Source organism: Megascapheus bottae, chromosome 3, assembly GCF_031878675.1.
Source record: "Megascapheus bottae isolate mThoBot1 chromosome 3, mThoBot2.hap1, whole genome shotgun sequence".
In the NCBI taxonomy this organism is placed as follows: domain Eukaryota; kingdom Metazoa; phylum Chordata; class Mammalia; order Rodentia; family Geomyidae; genus Megascapheus; species Megascapheus bottae.
The window spans coordinates 62,813,747-62,832,492 of record NC_143511.1 but is presented as its reverse complement, the minus strand read 5'-3'; the positions used below and the strand labels follow the sequence as shown (position 1 = coordinate 62,832,492).

Sequence of the window (18,746 nt, the reverse complement as noted above, 5' to 3'; positions counted from 1 at the left end):
TCCCCTATCAGAGCTGGCCTCTGAACTACCATCCCCACCCGTCCCAGCCCCATTGCTGCCATCCCCACCCCCCATCCACCCAGGCCACTCAGTGAGCTGCTCATCAGAGCTCCTTGTGGGTACAGCCTGAGGGAGGGAAGCCCAGGCCCTGCCTGCATGCAGGTCAGAGTGTAAGACACATGCAAACTCTTCATTCTCCCAACTTGAGTCCTGCAAAGCTGGCTGCAAAGTAGACACAGTGTGTGACAAGTGACAAAGCTTTTGTGTTTAGGTTTTTGAGACAAGGTCTGGTTGTATAGCCCAAGCTGGCCTGAGCTCTCTATCTTCCCAAGAGCTAGGATTACAGGAGTACACTACTCTGGCCACCACAAAAACACCTCTTCTCCTTTGACCTTTCCAGTCATAATAGGAGCAAGGCAGCTGTGATTCCCCATTTTCCACATGGGGAAATAGAGGCCCACCCCTCACCCCTAGCATCACTCATGGCAGTGCCAGGCCTCAGACCCTGTTCACTTGACTCTTAACCTAATTGAAACAATGACTTTTTCTCCCTATGGGCTTCTAACTTAGTTTTGATAACCCAACTCCTTGATGCTCCCCAGGTCAAGAATAAGCCCACAGAATGAGAGCCCAGGTACACAAATCATTGTCTACCCACCTCTTCCCCCTCCTTGACTAGGGTTATTCCAGGAAACATCTTGAGAGATGGATCATCCATAGTTCTCTTTTCTCTTGTACCTTAGGGTCAGGCAGCTGAGCAAGGTTGTAAATATCAGGGGCATGGGCACTGTGGAAATCCTGAAATATGTTGGATGGCAGAATCAGGGAGCAAAGAACCTGGGCCTCCTGTGTCCTTGGGCCTGGCCGTGTCTGTGTCCCTAAGCCTGGCTGCTTGCCTCCTCACACCTGGCCAGACCTGTGTCTCCTCAGCCCTGGGCCATCACCCCCCTTCCTGCATCTCCTTGGCAACGCTGGTGCCCTGGGGTGAGCGTGACATTTCCCCTAGAGCCTTCAACCCTGAAACCTTCAGGGAGGTTTGCTTAGAGCTTGAGGCTCACTGTCCATGCCCCACAGGTGGGACCAGTGCTTGAGGCAACTTGGGGGTCTCTGCAGGAAGTCCCACAGGAGGTCTGCCCACCTCTCCTCCCTGGATGGAGGAGCTAGTGGCGATGGAGGGTCATCAGCGCAGAGCCTGCGAGCATTCCTGCCCCTGCCAGGTTGTAACACTGAGCAGAAGGAGACTATCGTGGCTATGCCAGCCAAACACTGCAGCCCAGCTTTGCCTTACTGTGTTGGGCTCCCCAGATCTGAGCAGCAGACACCTGGTGGGAGCGAAGACACCAGCCAGCATGGGCTTATTTTCAGCCTGGGGCAAAATGTGCACTGAAGATGCTGAGCAGCCTGGCTGTCTCTGTGTCTCCTCCGCCCTGGCTACATCGCCAGCCTTCAGAGCTCAGTTCAGGCTTAAGCACTGGCTGCTGTGTGTCCTTAGGTCAGTCACTCAACATCTCTGGTCCCTAGATGCCTCATGTCTAAAACAGAAGCAATAAATCCTTGCCTGCTTTATCCCTTGGATAAAGCCACATGGAGAGGCAGCTGGACTGATCGGTCGTGAGGCTTGGCTACTGTATTTGGGGGCCTCACCTAGTCATTCCATGGGCAAAGCTGTGTTCTGGAAAGTTCCCTGTCAAGGGTTGGCCCCCAGGGAATGTGGCAAGCCAGGGCACTGGTCAGCTGGCCAAGGCTTCTGCTCAGCCCCCTCCTCACCTCATGGACCCTGTCCTTGAGCCCCTGACCCCTGTCCTGCTATCCTGACAGCCCTTGTGCATCCTGGCCTGGGCCCCAGATTCTTCCTTAACTTGCCTTCCTATCAACCTGTGCCTGGTGAGACTGAGGAAGCTTCCAGAAGGTTTTGTTGTTGTGTTTTTTGGTTTGTTTTGCCAGTCCTGTGGTTTGAGTTTAGGGCCTGGGCACTGTCCTTGGACACTTCTTGCTAAAGTTCAGTGCTCTGCCACTTGAGGCCACAACACCACATCCTGGTTTTTCTGTGTATGTGGTACCTGGGAATGGAACCCAGGGCTTCATACGTGCTAGGCGAGCACTCTACCACTAGGCCATGCTCCTGCACACCACCCCCCCTTTTTTTGTTAGTTTGGCTAAGAAAAGATGAAACTTCCAACACAGACCTTGAGTCTTGCTGCTGTTGCTTCCTAGCTGTGTTTAGCAGATTCTTTTAGCCCTTCATCCTGGATTTCTTCACCAGGAAAATGGAGAAAATAGTACAAAACCCACAAGGCTACTGGGAAGGTAAAATAGTATATTCAAACAATCAAGCACATGATTGCAGCTTTGTGTAAATGGGGTTTCCCCCTCAGTAAAAGAAGCGGGGGGGGGGGTGTCTCACTGTTGAGCCATTGACTAAATAACCTGGCATTCATGGGACTCCCTCATGTCCAGAAGCTTAGTGCTGCCTTGCGTGGTGATTCATGCCTGTAGTCCCAGCTCTTAGGAGGGTATTAAGTTCAAGGCCAGCCTGTGCTACATTAAAAGAAAAAGAAAACTTAGCTAGGCACAGGTAGGTCATGCCTTTAATCCTAGCTATTTAAGAGGCTGAAATCTGAGGATCATAGTTCAAAGCCAGCCTAGGTAGGAAAGTCCATGAGATTCTTATCTCCAATATGCCACCAAAAGAGCCAGAAGTGGTGCTGTGGCTCAAATGGTAAAGTGCTAGCCTTGAACAAAAAGAATCTCAGGGACAGCGCCTAAGCTCTGAGATCAAGCACCAGGCCTAGCACCAAAATACACACACACACACACACACACACACACACACACACACACACACACACACCTATATTAAAAGCTACACCCTCAGAGAAACACAGAGTAATCTCACCGCCTGGAGACATTTGAACACCCCTGTATGCCACAGCCTCTGCTTAGTGTCCATAGCCTTCCTGGACCACAACAGGGAGGCCCCAGAGGCACAGTGGGGCTCCACAGAGCAGGCATCCTGGGACGCCAAGCAGGCCACAAGGTGGATCTCAGAGCAGTCACCTGGACTCTGTGCTGTGCAGCCAGGACCCCTGGAGACCCAGCACAAGCACTCAGCGGAGCATCACACCTCCCTCTGCCTGCTCCCTGCAGCTGCCCCTCCTCCAGCCCCACGCCCACCCACCAGGGGAATGAACGTGTGGTACTTCCTTCTGCACCCCATTTTGATGGAACATGACATTCCTACAAGAAATTGCTCTAGGTGCTTCTGACTTCCAAACTAGCTTTTTTTTTTTTCAGAATATTTTACTTTTTTTATTATTTTTATTTGAAAATGTTAAAAAAAAACAGAGAGGTTATAGTTACATAAGCCAGGCAAAAAGTATATTTCCTTTTGGACAATGTTACCTCTTCCCTCACTCTCTGCCAGTTTTTTCCTCATTCTTACTATAGTTATTTTATATCAAGAGAACCCCTGGGTTATTTTGATATAAAATAACTATAGTATAAACTAAGCCAGATGGTTGTATATTAGAAACTGTAGAAATGGGAAGCAGATAAAGCCAACAGACCCAGTGGCCAAGGCTGACCTTTTACCCTGGCTGTGTGACCTTGGGAAAGTGCCTTCCCTTCTCTGGTTTTCAGTTTCTTCATTACAGAATGAGGATAATAAGTCCTGTCTGGCCACCTCCCATGTGGAGGGAATGACAATCAAAGAAGATGCAGGCAGGACGTATAAGTGGAAGGGGCCTCTGGGGAAGATCTGGCATGCCCAGATGAACACATGGAAAAATGTAGAGACTTCTCAGTTTACAAAGTGGAATCTTACAGAAAATGCCCGTTTACAAGAAACAGTCTTGGCTATTTGAAAGGTACCATGCAGCCACTTAGTATTCATCATAGGAGGTCCATTTTAGGGCTAAAGAGGAAAAAAGAAAACTACTTAATTTCCCCTAAGACCTATTATATTTTCTCTTCAGTATCGATGAGAGCAATATAAATCACCTTTTTGCCCTTTTCTGAAGCTCACCATGAAATATGTAGATTTATTCTGAGTGGTGTTGGAACCTTTTATCTGTTTGTCTATAGATGGTTCTCCTCACCTCGAAAAAACCTGATATTTTTATGTTCCCAGGCCTTTCTGTTTTCAGCTCCATTCAGCGATTATTACTTTGTTATGCCTGTTGTCTATAAACTTGCTCATATCCTGGAAGGGATGACAAGGTGGAGACAGAATAGGTATTAGAAAAGGGAATGAAGTCTGGGGAGAAGCAAACCTGATTCCTTCCAGGCCTCTCAAGGGACCAACATCTCACGGCTGTCTTCCCGGCCCGTTTCTTGCAGGCCTTCGAGGAGAGCATGTATGGTAGCAAATACCAGTGGATCATCCCCGGCTGGTATGAGCCCGCCTGGTGGGAGCAGGTACACATAGAGGCCAACTCATCCCGCTGCCTGCACAAGAACCTTCTGGCTGCCATGGAGGGCTACATAGGTGTGGACTTCGAGCCCCTCAGCTCTAAGCAGATCAAGACCATCTCGGGGAAGGTCAGTGCCTCCGTTTGTCTTTCACAGCCCCAAGCCCCAGCTCCCTGAATCATCCCAGTTGATCACTTCGGCCAAAGGTACATAGATAATATTCTGGATGCTGTGATGCGACATGGGGTAAATGACTTGAGCTCTCTGAACCTTGACACTTGTAAAAGGGAAATAGCTGTCTATGCCTCTAGGGGAGCAGTGAGAAGCTACTGAGGGAGGAACACTTCATAGGTGTACAACACTGTGGTTGGCTGAGAGCTTGGGTCCTGGCATTGCTTTGTTGTTGCTTTGGTGCTTGAAATCAGGGCCTTGCATCTCACTTGATGATCTACCACTTGAGCCACAGCCCTGTATCTAGCTTTTTGATGGTTGATTGGCAATAAGAATCTCACAAACTTTACTGCCTGAGCTGGCTTCAAACCATGATCCTCAAATCTCAGTGGCTAGGCTACAAGGCATAAGCCACCAGTATGGTCTTGACTTTTATGGCACCAACTTCAAGGCTCTTCCAGGTCTTGGTTCTGCATTCCCATGGCCTGGAATATAGTCTCATTCCTGTCTCATTGCATTGACACTGTCCTGGGCTGGGGTGGGGAACCCCAGCTGAATGAGTATGATTTGGAGCCCTCCAGCCTTCTGGACAGACAGCAGATGTTGCAGAGTGCTAGCAAAACTGGGGATGAGACTGCAGATGGAGGAACTATATCTTCAACCCTCTGCCCCAGGGAGTCACAGGACTGACTGTTCAATGCCTGGATACTAGGGTGCCTGCGACAGTATTTCCAACATATTCCATGCTAAGGTGGAGAGGATCCACACTGAGGGGTGGTGACCCTCAAAAAACAGTTGTATTCATACTCATCCTGCCCAGTCCATATCCCAAGATGCCCACGCTCTGGGTTCTAAGAGTTAAAATTTCCACCCAACCCAGGGCTCTTACAGATCTTGTTTCATCTAAAGGAAGAAAAAAGAACATCATAATAAAGTATATATATATATAAATAATTTTATTCATTATTTAATCTCAATCAGAGCCAACTTCTACACCAATGATTTATGGATTTGTCAAAAGGTAGCAAATCATTAGGATGGATTTTGTAAACAAGTCCTTAGATCATGTTGGCACCTGGTTAGAAAATGCCGAAGGAAATGTTTTCATACCAAAATCAATGCCTCTCTGGAAAAGAAAAACTTTTTGAGATGTTGAATAATGAGCAGAAATAAGTCATTTTATTTTGGTAAGTGTTATTTTTAAGGGTGTCAAAATTTGCTGTAATTTATTAAGATACTTGGATGCACAGATATCTTTAAATCTAAAAAAAAGGAACAGTAAGAGAAATTAGTATGAAATTTGAGAAAAATGCAAAAACTAAAGAAGAAACCCCCAAAGGCAGCTGGATAAGAGGTAAATGGAGACCTGGGAAAGGTGGAAGATGTGAGATGGAGAATTGGGAGTGGCCGGAGAAGAGTGTGGCCTGAGAGGCAGAGATCTGGATAGACAGGACCTGAAGGGGCAGAGCCTGAAATGGGCTAAGTCTGAGAGGAACAGGGACTGAGAGGGGTGGGATGCAGGTGGAGACAGAAGGGGAAAAGGACTGAGAGGGATGGAGCCCCACCCCACCCCAGTGGAGGGAGCTGCCCAGGGGTATGCAGGCACTTGAGGAAGGTCATCTTCTGTGGTCTCCTGAGGAAATATCCTGGCATTGATAAAGTATTTCCAGCTTTTGCCTCTCCATTGCCTTCTCTGAATCTGCAGAGACAGCTGCTCCCCACAATGCCCAGTACCTGGGACACACTGGGGCTGCTCACTCACCCTACAGTTTCAGGCCACCTAGATGACTCCAAAAGACAAAGAGATCCAACCTTGCCCCTGCAGTTTCTGAAGCAAAGAGTGTTGTTTCCCACCAGACCCCATGGTGACAAGGTGACAGAAATCACCCAGGGAGGCCTGCAGCCTCTGAGAGCCAGAAAGTGTCAGGTCCACTGCAGAGCTCAGCTCCCACCCATCCTCAGCTCCCCGACAAGCAGAAGACCCACATTTCCCACCTGTCCTTCAGGGCCTCCTACCCCCAGCCACATAGGACTCACTGGCTCCTCTGGTCATGTTCAGCTGAGCTGATGATCTTGAATAGTGTCCCTCCTACCCACCAAGGAGCCCCACTCTCCACAGCCGGAACTCACACAGCCAGGGTGGGCACAAAGGGCAAAATTTAAGGATGCTAAAAAGTTCAGTGATCACCATGATAGATACATAGATAATCTGTAGATATCTGTTAGATCTATCTACAGATTATAGAGATTATCTATAGATACAGCAAAATGTTCTGTTTTGGTTTTTAGTGAGAGTTATTGATAGGAAAAGTTTGCATGGTCACTCTTTGATACTAGTCTACTGTGAGACTGTACCATGGGGAGACCCCCCAAGTGTGTTCACTAGATCCGTGCAGGATATATTAATATGAGCTTAAGATTGTAACTTTTCGGTGTCTATACAAGCCTTGATTTCTTTATCTTGTAGCAAGGGCTCTGATTTTTCCTGCTGCTTCTTTCAGTGTCTTCAACTTTTGTGAAGTCTTTATAAAGTCTTCCAAGGCAATTACTCCAATCCAACCTTCATGGTTCCCAACTTCTTTCTGGACCATGGTTTCCTTAATCTGCTTCTATTTGTCACAAAAATCTTACCCCATAGCATGATGGGACAAAAGCACAAGTGAACTATGTTAGCCTTTGGATTGTTTCACACTGTTAGTTTTATAGTCTTGGTCTTCTCTGAGTTGGGTAATTGACCAAAGTAATATATTTTTTTTCCCAGTCCTGGGCCTTGAGCTCAGGGCCTAAGCACTGTCCTTAGGCTTTCCCAAGGCTAGAGCTCTACCACTTAAGCCACAGCACCACTTTTGGCTTTTTGCTATGTATATGGTACCGAGGAATTGAACCGGGGTCTTCATGCATGCTAGGCAAGCACTCTACCAGTAGGCTAAACTCCTGGCCCTCAATGTAATATTTTTATATAGGATTTTTGTAGCTAAAAGGCCATTTGAAATGCTTGGGAGATTTGGGGTGCTAATTTAAATACAGCTATCTTGAAGTCCTATAAATGGTTATTTTAGTGGACAGAAATTCTTTTATATCATCTACCCCTAAGGCCATGAGGATCTTTTTCTGCCTTTGTTTTGTAGAAGCTTTGGTGTTTGGTCTTCAACAATCAGCCTGACAATGTGTGATTGTGTGTGGTATGAGGTAAGGATCGTGATTCCTTCTCTTCTCTTCTCTTCTTTCTCTTCTTTCCACCTGGTTATGCATTTGACGTAGAATTGTTTGTATAAAAACCCATCTTTCCACACAGTGTGCTATGACATCACCCATTACCAACCAAATGACTGTAGGTACATATTTCCATTTCTAAGCCTCATTTTCTCTTTCATCTCTTTATCTTTCATCAAAACACCTTGAATTCTCTAGCTTTGTACTGTCAATACATAGGCCCTTCTCTGTAGCAGTTCTTGGAGATTGGCTCAGCTATTCTTGGCCATTTGCATTTCCATGTACATTTTAAATCAGGTCATCACCACACACACCAATCTGTCCTGGTTCTTGTGGGAATGTTCTGGGGTTTTTTTTTCCCCTAATCAAATCTGTGTTTATTGAGGAAAAGTAGCCGTTTGGTACTATGGTCATCCAATGCAAAAAGTTTGCATATTTCTGCATTTATGTAAGTTTTCAATTTCTCATGGAAAGGTTCTATAATTTTCTCAGTAGAATTCTCACCCATGTTTTGTTTGGTTTATTTCTGGGCATTTGATGTGTTGTGATGAATATGTGTTCCAATTGCTGTTGAGGTCAACTCAAAGGTAGGATTTCTGAGTCATAGAGTGAGCATATGTTCAGCATTAGTAGACACAGCTCAGTAGTGTTCTAAAGAGGTTACACCTTTTACCCGCCCCCACTTCAACAGAGAATGGGGCGCCCAGGTACTGAACATGCTTACAACATTGGATGCTCTCAGTTTTCATTTTAGTCTCTCTAAGGGGTTATGTAGTGATATCTCATTCTCGTTTTAACTTGCATTTTCCTGATAGCTGATGTAGCCGGGCATTTCTTCATTGGTCACTTTGATATTCTTTTTTGGAATTGCCTAGTCAAGGCTATTGGATGATCTACTTGTTTCTCATGGGTTTACAGTTCTTTTTTTCATTTAAGAGTGGCCTTGAAGATAGGTAGAAACTTTTAAAATATTCTAGATATGAAACATTTTATAATTATTTGTATTATTTTCTCTTCTCCCATTCTGTGGTTTATCTATTCATGTATATGTGTAGATACATATATACATATATATACACATACATATGCATATACAAATACATAATACTGGGGCATGAACTCATTCACCCTGCTACTTGAGCTACACCTGAAGTTCTGAATGTATTTTGTTGTTGTTTGTGGTGTGTGTGTGTGTGTGTGTGTGTGTGTGTGTGTGTGTGTGTGTGCGTGCTCATGTGTCAGTTTGTCAGTCCTGGGGTTTGAACTCGAGGCCTGGGCAATGTCCCTGAGTTGTTTTGTTTTTTGTTTTTTTTACTCAAGGCTAACACTCTACAACTTGCACCGCAGCTTTTTGGTGCATTATTAGAAATAAGAGTCTCATGGACTTTCCTGCCTAGGCTGGCTTTGAATCACAATCCTCAGATCTAAGCCTCTTGAATAGTTAGGATTACAGGCATGAGCCACTGGCACCTGGCTCATGATAGATTTTGATGAACAGAAATTCTTAATTTTACTATAATCCAACTTACTTTAAGATATTTATTTTACGGGGCCGGGAGTTTGGCTTAGTGGTTAAAGTGCTTGCCTAGCATGCATGAAGACCCGGGTTTGATTCCTTGGTACCACATACATAGAAAAAAGCCAGCGGTGGTGCTGAGGCTCAAGTGGTAGAGCTGTAGCCTTGAGAAAATCCAAGGATAGTGCTCAGGCCCTGAGCTCAAGCCCAGGACTGGCAAAAAAAAAATTATTTTATTGGGGATTTTATTATTTATTTATTTACATTAATGTTATGGGGGATTGAACACAAGGCCCTGTGGATGCTAGGCAAGTGCTTTACCACTGAGATACATCCCCAGCCCACATAATCCAATTTACTAGTCTTCTTTATGATTAGTATATTTTTGTTCTGTATAAGCATTTTTTTATGGTACTGGATCTTTTGCTCATCCACCTTGCTTGCTTGACTGGTTCTTTATCATTTGAGCTATTCCTCTAACCTGGCATTTTAATGCTTATTTTAGAGATGGATCCTCACAGATTTTTCTATACAAACTGTCTTTGAATTGCGATCCTTTCAATCTTATTCTCATGAGTAGCTAGGATTATTACATACCTGAGCTACCAGTACCCAGCCTGGATTTTTGCTCATCAAAAATCATGAAGAAATTTTCCTATCTTGTCTTTTTTTTTTTCAAATATTTTTATACCTTTCAAGTTGAACTATAGAGTCTACATGCATGCTCCAAAATAAGATCAAGACTGATGTTTTCCTTATAGACAGTTGATTCAGGACCTTTTATTGAAAGGGCCATTATTCCCAATGACAGTGTCACCTTTGTCATAGATCAAATGACTGTCTGTAGTGTGAATAATCTCTGGGCCTTCAATTATCTTTCCTTGATCTTTGTCTTTTACCCTACACCATGTTGCCTTGACCATGGCAGTTTTATAAAACCAGTACCTCATAGTATAAGTCCTTAATAAGTTTCTCCCCCTTAATATTTTCTTGGGTATTTTGGCCACGGCATAAGGGCCAAAGAAGAAGGGGATTAACCCCTTCTACTATTTCTACTTCCTCTCTGTTTTGGGTTTTTTTTTTCCCTAATCAAATCTGTATTATTGAGGAAAAGTAGTCGTTGAAGATCACTGTCTTTCTGATGTACTCTCTTCCATCCTTCATACACTGTGAGTCTAATGGATACAACTTACCTTGGTTTCTGGTTAGTTAAAATTTTCCTCATTTCCCTTTTTAAAAAAAAATTACCTTTAAGTAGTTGTACAAAGGAAGTACCATTTAGCAAAGAGGTTTATGAAAAGCATTCCTCTTGATTGATGTCACCCCCTTTGACCTACTCTTTCCCTTACTTGTCTTAATTTTATGTTATATGCCATGCGCTCTTGACTACAATCACCTCCTTCCCCTCTCCCATCCCTGCTTTCCTCCCTTATTAGCTGGGGGCAGCTCTAGCTTGTCTATTAGCTTCTTTCATGACTATAGCCAAGATCCCATTGTCTTTGGGCTCCTACTGCTCCTAGGAAGTCAGCTATCAGACTCATTGTGCCTTTCAAAGTTCTTTTTAACTATTTTGGTCTACAACAGTTTTATGTGCTGTGATCAAGTGAGATCTTTATGTTTGTCTTGGCTGGAGTTTGTCAGGCTTTATAGAACCTCATGAAGCTGTCAATTGAAGCCTTGGTGGGAATTCTAGAATAGTGTCCCTTTCTTCACCTTCCCCAATGACAGTGACCACTGTATGGCCCATTTCCAATGTGCCCTGTGTTTCTCTGGTGCTTGTTTCTGACTTGCCATTACTTTTCCTCCTCGTGCTTCTTTCAGTCTGAATATTTACCACTAAGTAGCGCTTGTTCTCTAATTTACTTTCTGCTGGGTCTCTAACACTGCCCATCTATGGAATTCCTTCTTTCTTTTTCAGTAGTTGTATTTTTTCATCTTTAGAATTTCCTCTTTCTTTTCTCTTATTCATTTTGTAGATTTCTGATAGCCAGAGAGCAGCTGTAGCTTCCTGTCTCTTTCCTTTAACATGGGCACCTTGCTGTTTTCAAAGTTCACCCTGTCAAGGACTTCAAGACTTGTGGGTCACCTCTGGTTTTATTTCAATTTTGTTTCTTTTGTTCTTCCTTTCCTCTCTCTTTTACAAAAACATTGTGTGGTATTGCATTTCTCCAGAGAACATTCTTAAATACAGGTTCAGGCAGGTTGTTTAAAAGACAAGGCCTATTCTGATTTGCTCTGTTTCCTAGTGCTTCTCTCCAGAAACCCTAGGGGTGTTTACTGACTCTAGATCCTAGTTTTTATCTTCCCAGTTCTAAAGCTCTATTTGGATCTGCCTCCCTGCCTCCCTTGGCTTGGTTTCTTGGCCCCTTGCTTTGTTAAACTTAGATTTTAATATCTAGCATGAAGCATCACTTAGGATGCTGGACTTCCTCTCTTGTGGTTCCCTGTCATCTTGCCGTCTTGGTGATTCTGCACTATAGCCATGGGCTTTCCAGCAAGGGACTACTCAAGCACTGGCTGTATCTGCAACAAACCTCCCTCCTCACAAACCAGCAAGAATGCTATAACCATCTCAAACCAATTCTCTTGCTGGATCCTTCAGTCCTGTGGTGCTGGTAGCTTTCTGATGTCTTTTCTATTGTGTTCTCCTTTCCTAAGTGTCCTTGGTGGAAACTTCAGCCTGGCATAAGCCATTTCATCAGTCTCCTTGTGGAAGTGAGAGCTGAGATGATTTAACCTAACAGGGAGAGACTGTCACTTGGGCAGAGTGAATATGTCCCTCTCGTCAGCCCTCTGAAGGGAGAAGCCATGTGGCATGTGGCTCCACAGGAAGACATAACAAGCCGAAAGTGCATCACTGCGCCATTGCTATCTGCACCACAGAACAAGAGACACAGAGCAGCAGGCATTCGAAGGTGGAGTGCTCAGCCCAAAGAGAAGGGCTGCCACAAACCCCTGGAAGTTTCTGCTGAGAGGATCCACCAGTTCTCCAAAGCAGGCTCTAGAATCGGACCTCCCACAGGGGAGGTCTGTACATATGCATACAAATACACAGTACTGAGGCATAAACTCAGGCACCCTACTACTTGAGCTACACCTGAAGTTCTGAATGTATTTTGTTGTTGTTGTTGTTGTTTGTGTGTGTGTGTGTGTGTGTGTGTGTGTGTGTGTGTGTGTGCGCGCGCACGCGCGTGTGTGTACGTGCTCATGTGTCAGTTTGTCAGTCCTGGGGTTTGAACTCAAGGCCTGGGCACTATCCCTGAGCTAAACTTTACAACTTGCACCACAGCTTTTTGGTGTGTAATTAGAAATAAGAGTTGCATGGACTTTCCTGCCTAGGCTAGCAGTGTTTCCCTCAGGTCCAGATCCCCTACTTTAAGGAGAAGCCTTGATGATGACCCAGAACCACATTCTGGTTAGATAACTGTCTAGAAAAATCATCTGAAAACCAGATGTGGTAGCTTATACCTGTAATACCAACTCTCAAGAGACTGAGATAAGTCATGATTTCCAGGCCAGTGGCCAGTCTGGACTCCATAGTGAGAATTTGTCTCAAAAACAAAAAGGGGATTTCGGTACACCCCAGCTGCTTCTTTCTCCTTGTTCCTTAGAAGAGGATGTGAATGGTTTACTCTACCATGTGTTCTCCTCCACACTGAGCTGCTTCACCATGGCCAGCATCATTGCGCCAAGTAAATCTGGGCTGAACTTCAAAAATGTGAGCCCAAAACAACCTTTCTTCTCCGTAAGTTTATTGTTTTAGGCACCTCGTTATAGTGATGGAAATCTGACTAAGACATATACCATCACCCTTGGATGCCTTCATTTACCTCAGAGACTACTCCTAGGAGAAATCCAGTAGGACAGAAAAAAAAAAATCAAAGGGCCTCATTCTCTTTATACTTAAAGTGATGAATCAGAGAGATGTACTCTGAAGTAATGTTTAAATACTTAAGAACTAACCAACAGCTGAATTCACAACCTGAAATCACATTTGAAATCAAAGAAAATACAGTCAAGCCAGGCGCATTGGCTCACGCCTGTAATCCTAGCTGCTCTGGAGGCTGAGATCTGAGGATCAAAGTTCAAAGCCAACCAGGGCACAAAAGGACCTGAGACTCTCAGCTCCAATTAACCTATAGAAAACAGGAAGTAGGGCTTTGCTCAAGGCTAGGGTGGTAGCCTTGAGCTGAAGAGCTCAGGGACAGCACCCAGGCAGAGTTCAAGCCCCATGACCCACAAGAAAAAAATGCAGTCAAGTAGTAAAAGATGGAAAATAACAAACATACCAGAATAAACCTTTAAAAGGCATAACTACATACTATCACCATAGCAATGTGGTGCAAAGAGGAAACTACCCAATAAAAAATAATGGCTGGTTAGTATTAGCTCATTCTCACTCTATCAATTAGAGCTCTCACTCTATCAATTAGAGATAGGCAAATGGAAAATAAAAGTAGATTTTTCATTTCTTTTCCTTTTAGCAAACTGACAATGATTTTTTTAATGAAAATTCCTATTGCCAAGGACACACGGCAGAAAGTACTTTCATTCAACATGGAATTGTACTCTTTATTGCTCTCTGGAGAGAATTCTTTGGCCCTAGATTATATCAACAGGCATATTTCTGAATTTTACAGATGGAAAGATAGAAGTGTAGAAAGGTCCTAAGCAGGTACTATCTGGTCTGAAGACAAGACAGCTCGGACCAGGAATGTGGCCTAGTGATAGAGTGCTTGCCTAGCATGCACAAAGCCCTAGGTTCGATTCCTCAGTACCACATACATAGAAAAAGCTGGAAGTGGTGCTGTGGCTCCAGTGATAGAGCGCTAGCCTTGAAAAAGCCTAAGGACAGTGCCCAGTCCCTGAATTCAAAGCCCAGGCCTGGCAAAAAAAAATAAAAACGACAGCTCAGTAATCAGAACACATATGGAGCCATAAGTAAAGACAGAAGAAGGAGAGCTGGGGCTCAGCTGAAGGAGGCACAGAGCTGGGGAAGTTACCAGATGTAGCAAACAGCCAGAGCGAAAGCCGTGGGGTGCAAGTAAGCTTGATGGAATTGAAAGAATTGTAAGGAAGAGAGCACACCTCATTCTGGACCACTGAATGTTCCCAGGGGGACTGATAATGGCCACAACTAATGACAACACTTCAAAGCCTGCCTGCCTGGACAGACCCTGAGACTCTACAGTGGGCAGCAGTGTGTGACTAACTGGGTGGCTGGGATAGACAAGCTGTGCTGGCAGAGAAGCAGGCTGGCTTCTGGAGGAGCCCCTGGGACACACTGCTGTGTGTTTCAGTGATGGCTGGAGGTTCTGCACTTCCAAGGGAAAGTGTGAGCTGGGGAAAAGCCTGAGCTCCCAATCTGAGCTGAGCTAAGAAAGAACAAAAGCAGGTGCCATGACTCGCACCTGTAACCCCAGAAACAGGAGGTGGGGATCAGGATGACCACGGTTTCAGGCCAGCCCAGGCAAACTTCAGATTCCCATCTCAACAGATAAGCCATGTGAGCTGGGGCTCACCTGTGGTCCCAGCTGTGTGTGAGTAATAGGTAGTAGGGTAGAAGCCTAGGCTTGTCCAGGGTGTGGCTCACATGGCTTTATGCCTGCCTAGCAAGTAAGACACCCTGACACTAGGACATGCTCATGTCTGGACAGTCACCTGTGTGAATGCCCCCACAAGAGAGCGTGCTTCTTGTCATGATAGGCTCCAATCACACAAAAATATTGCTTGCTTGCTTTCATTTTTCAGTTTTGGAGCTTGAACTCAGTGCCTAAGCACTGTCCCCAAGCTCTTTTGCTCAAGGCTAGCACTCTATCATTTTGAACCACAGCTCCACTTCTGGTTTTTGAGTGGTTAATTGATGACAACAGTCTCACAGGGGACTTTTCTGCCCAGGCTGGCTTTGAACCTCGATCTTCACATCTCAGCATCCTGCATAGCTAGGATTATGGGTGTGAGTCACCAGTTCCCAACTGAAAGCCCTCATTTTTGGATGGCACATTTACTCCCTCACCTGACTAGAACTGCCTTCCCAAGTGCAAAGATAATCTCAGCCTCAAAGAGGAAAGACACAGACGTGGTGGGAAGGGGGCTCATCTGACCATGCAAGCACACATGAGCTGTGTGGTTTTGTGCAAGTCTCTTGACTTCTCTGTGCTCAGGCTGTCTACACATGGGGCCTGGGCAATCATCACTAAGGGCCTTTCCCAGTATTCACAGACAAGGATGGAAGCAGTGATTTCTCTGCAAACTTTGCCCCCAAGGACAGCTTTTCCAGAGATGAAGCCATGGTCTCTGATGACCTTGTTGGTCAAGGAGGTCAGGATAAATTGAGAGGCCCAGAGGGACAGACAGCTGTGGGTTTCCAGGTGGTATTAAAAAGGCAGTTTCAGCCAGGCACGGTGGCTCACACCTGTATTCCTAGCTACTCAAGAGGCTGAGATGTGAGGATCAAGGTTCAAAGCCAGCCCGAGCACAAAAGGACCTGAGACTCTTAGCTCCAATTAACCTCTAGAAAACGGGAAGTGGGGCTTGACTCAAGGGTAGGGTGAAGCCTGAAGAGCTCAGGGACAGTGCTCAGGCAGAGTACAAACCCCATGACCCACAAAAAAAAAAAAAAGTATTGATCTATACCCAAACCCAATTACATTCAAGAAGAGAAGGGGAGGAGGTGTGTGGAAGGCCTGTACATTTGGGCAGCTGGGACAAACTCTAGGGGTTCATATTCCAAGAAGATCTGGCCTTGGCCCCACAGGCCTCAGAATCCACTACACCCAGGGGACAACATTCCTGGAGCCTTCTAGACCGTTCCCTGAGTTCCCTCTCTATGCCCTGGGGTGGATCTCTTGCCAGGGTCAACTCCAGTTCTTGAGGGCAGTCCCTGACTCTGGGTGGTCCATGGGCCACTGAGTCTGAAACTTGGAGCTGGTGGGGGCTTTAGAGAGCCAGGCGAACAGTAGGCAATGTCTGGCCTGAAACTCTTCTGAATTCAAACTGGGTCTTTCCAGTCCTTTGGAAGATGTATTGACATGATACTGAACATTTGTTGACCTGGATTTAGCTTAACTATTTAGACATCAGGTGTGTGGGCCTCCATGAGTGCTGTAGCCTTTGGCCCTGTAAATACTGCAGCTAGACAGGGTGCATTACTGACTTTACTGAGTAATGCACACAGCAGATGGTTGTGTCTCTGCCCCCCGTTCACCAGCTTTGTGCCCTATTGGACCCAGTGAGCCTCTGAATGGGTCTTTTCATCTATAAAATGGAAACAGCCTTGACATTCGCCTTCTGAGTTGTTGTAGCATTAAGAGAAAAGGGTCCAGTGACTGTGGCTCACACCAGTCAGCTAACTACTCAGGAGGCAGAGATCTGAGGATCTCTGTTCAAAGCCAGCCTAGACGGGAAAGTCTATGACATTCTTATCTCCCATTAACCACCAAAAAAGCTGGAAGTGGAGCTGTAGTTCAAATGGTTGTGCGCTAGCCTTGAGTAAAGAAAGCTCAGGGTTAGCATCCAGGCCTTAAGTTGAAGTCCAAAGACCAACACAAAGGAAGCAACCAATAAAGAGATAAAGAGAAGGAGGGAGGGAGAAGGGAGAGAAGAAGGAAGGAAAAGAAAGAGAAAAAGGGAGAGGATCCAGGGCCCGGCATCATGCAGGCACACAGCAGGCACTGTCCAATGCCTCTGATGTAACTTGGTGCCCTCTTCCTCGCTCGCTTTTGCAGACTCCACAGCAGTATGAGAGGGAATACAACAACAAGCGCTCAGGCGTGGGGCCCAGCAAGTTCCATGGGTACGCCTATGACGGCATCTGGGTTATCGCCAAGACGCTGCAGAGGGCTATGGAGACGCTGCATGCCGGCAGCCGCCACCAGCGCATCCAGGACTTCAACTACACAGACCACAAGCTGGGCCAGATCATCCTCAATGCCATGAATGAGACAAACTTCTTCGGTGTCACGGTCAGTGCACTCTTCTGACTCTGTCCTCTTTAGGCATGTTATATACTTGGTGTGCAACCTGTTCTTTGAGATGATTGAAATTTGGGGAGCAAGGTATCATGAGAGTGCAGGGCCAGTGATAGGAAAGAAAAACCCTTCTCCAGAAATCACAGAACTAAGAAAGGTGCACTTGCTCCTGGGATACAAGGTCAGGTTCAAATCCTGAGCCTTTATTCATAGGTCACCTTCTTTGAACTATACAATTTTCATTCATATTAAAATAAGGATAATACTGTGTCCTAAGGGAGCTATAAAGATCAGCCATTGCACAGTTCAACTGGCTAATATTTTATTGTGCAAGCTGATTGCCCTGAGTCTCAGTCTTCTCTTCAGGAAGTGCAGATAATAATGCATGCCTTAGCTGGGTGCCGGTGACTCAGACTTGTAATCCTAACTACTCAGGAGATCAAAGGATCATGGTTCAAGAACATCTGGGAGACTCTTATCTCCAATTAACTACCAAAATGCCAGAAATGGACAGTATGTAGGCCCTAAGTTTAAGTCCCAAGGCCCACACAAGAAGGAAAAAACAAAAATACAAGCAACAACAACAAAATTATATCATGCATAGAAGTTAGGAACATAGCATAGCTAATGATTCTTATGTACTTAGCATATGCTAGACGCTACTCTAAGTACTTTATATAGATCAATAATGCATGCCCAATGCTAAGCACCAAGGAAATAGAAGCTATTGCTGCTGTTGGTAATAGGTCCTTGTCCTCCATGCCACTCACAGAAAGAAAATGCTATTGTTATCTCTCAAGGAAGAAGAGGCTGGAGCTTGAGAACTGAGTACCATGGTTAATTGGAGGCAGAGGCTGGGCTGGGAACCAGGGTCTGGCGTCCCTACTGCATCTCACATTACTGTAATTTCTATCTGTGGATGGGAGTGGTCCTCATTTATGTCTCCTGGTAGGGTTTTGCAGCACATAGAGGAAATCGGTCTGCATGGGTTGGATGGATGAAACTGCTGCCATCTGTTCTAAGAGCTGCTTAGAGAGTGGATCCATCATGGAATACATAAGAGAAGCTGATTGGTGTGTTTTTGGTTTTTTTTCAAATGCCCAGATGCTGGTACAGGGACTTGCTGCTAGTATTGGTGTGTGGGGATTGAGCAGGTGCTGAGGCCGTACAGAGTGATATAGATGCCCAGAGAAGAAGGGCTCCCTTAGGCCGAGAGTGTGTCATAGAGTGCTTGCCTACCATGCACTAAACCCTAAGTTTGATATCTCAGTAACTACGCACACAGAAAAAGCTGCAAGTGGTGCTGTGATTCAAGTGGCAGAGCACTAGCATTGGGTAAAAAGTGCTCAAGGACAGTGACCAGGCCCTGAGTTCAAGCTCCAGGACAGGCCAAAAACAAAACAAAACAAAAAAACTCCCTATCTTGGAGTGAGATCTGGGCAAGAGTGAGATCTGGGCAAGAGTGA

At 45.4% G+C, this 18,746-nt stretch overlaps 1 protein-coding gene across 1 annotated transcript in view; it reads left to right on the top strand.

The window, feature by feature from the left end:
- Positions 1–18,746, top strand: part of Gabbr2 (gamma-aminobutyric acid type B receptor subunit 2) — a 327,777-nt gene that overhangs the window by 200,266 nt on the left and 108,765 nt on the right. The window contains exons 6-7 of the mRNA XM_090330311.1: positions 4,339–4,539; positions 17,038–17,274. Coding sequence (XP_090186437.1) covers positions 4,339–4,539; positions 17,038–17,274 — 438 coding nt within the window. The remainder of the gene's footprint in view (positions 1–4,338; positions 4,540–17,037; positions 17,275–18,746) is intronic.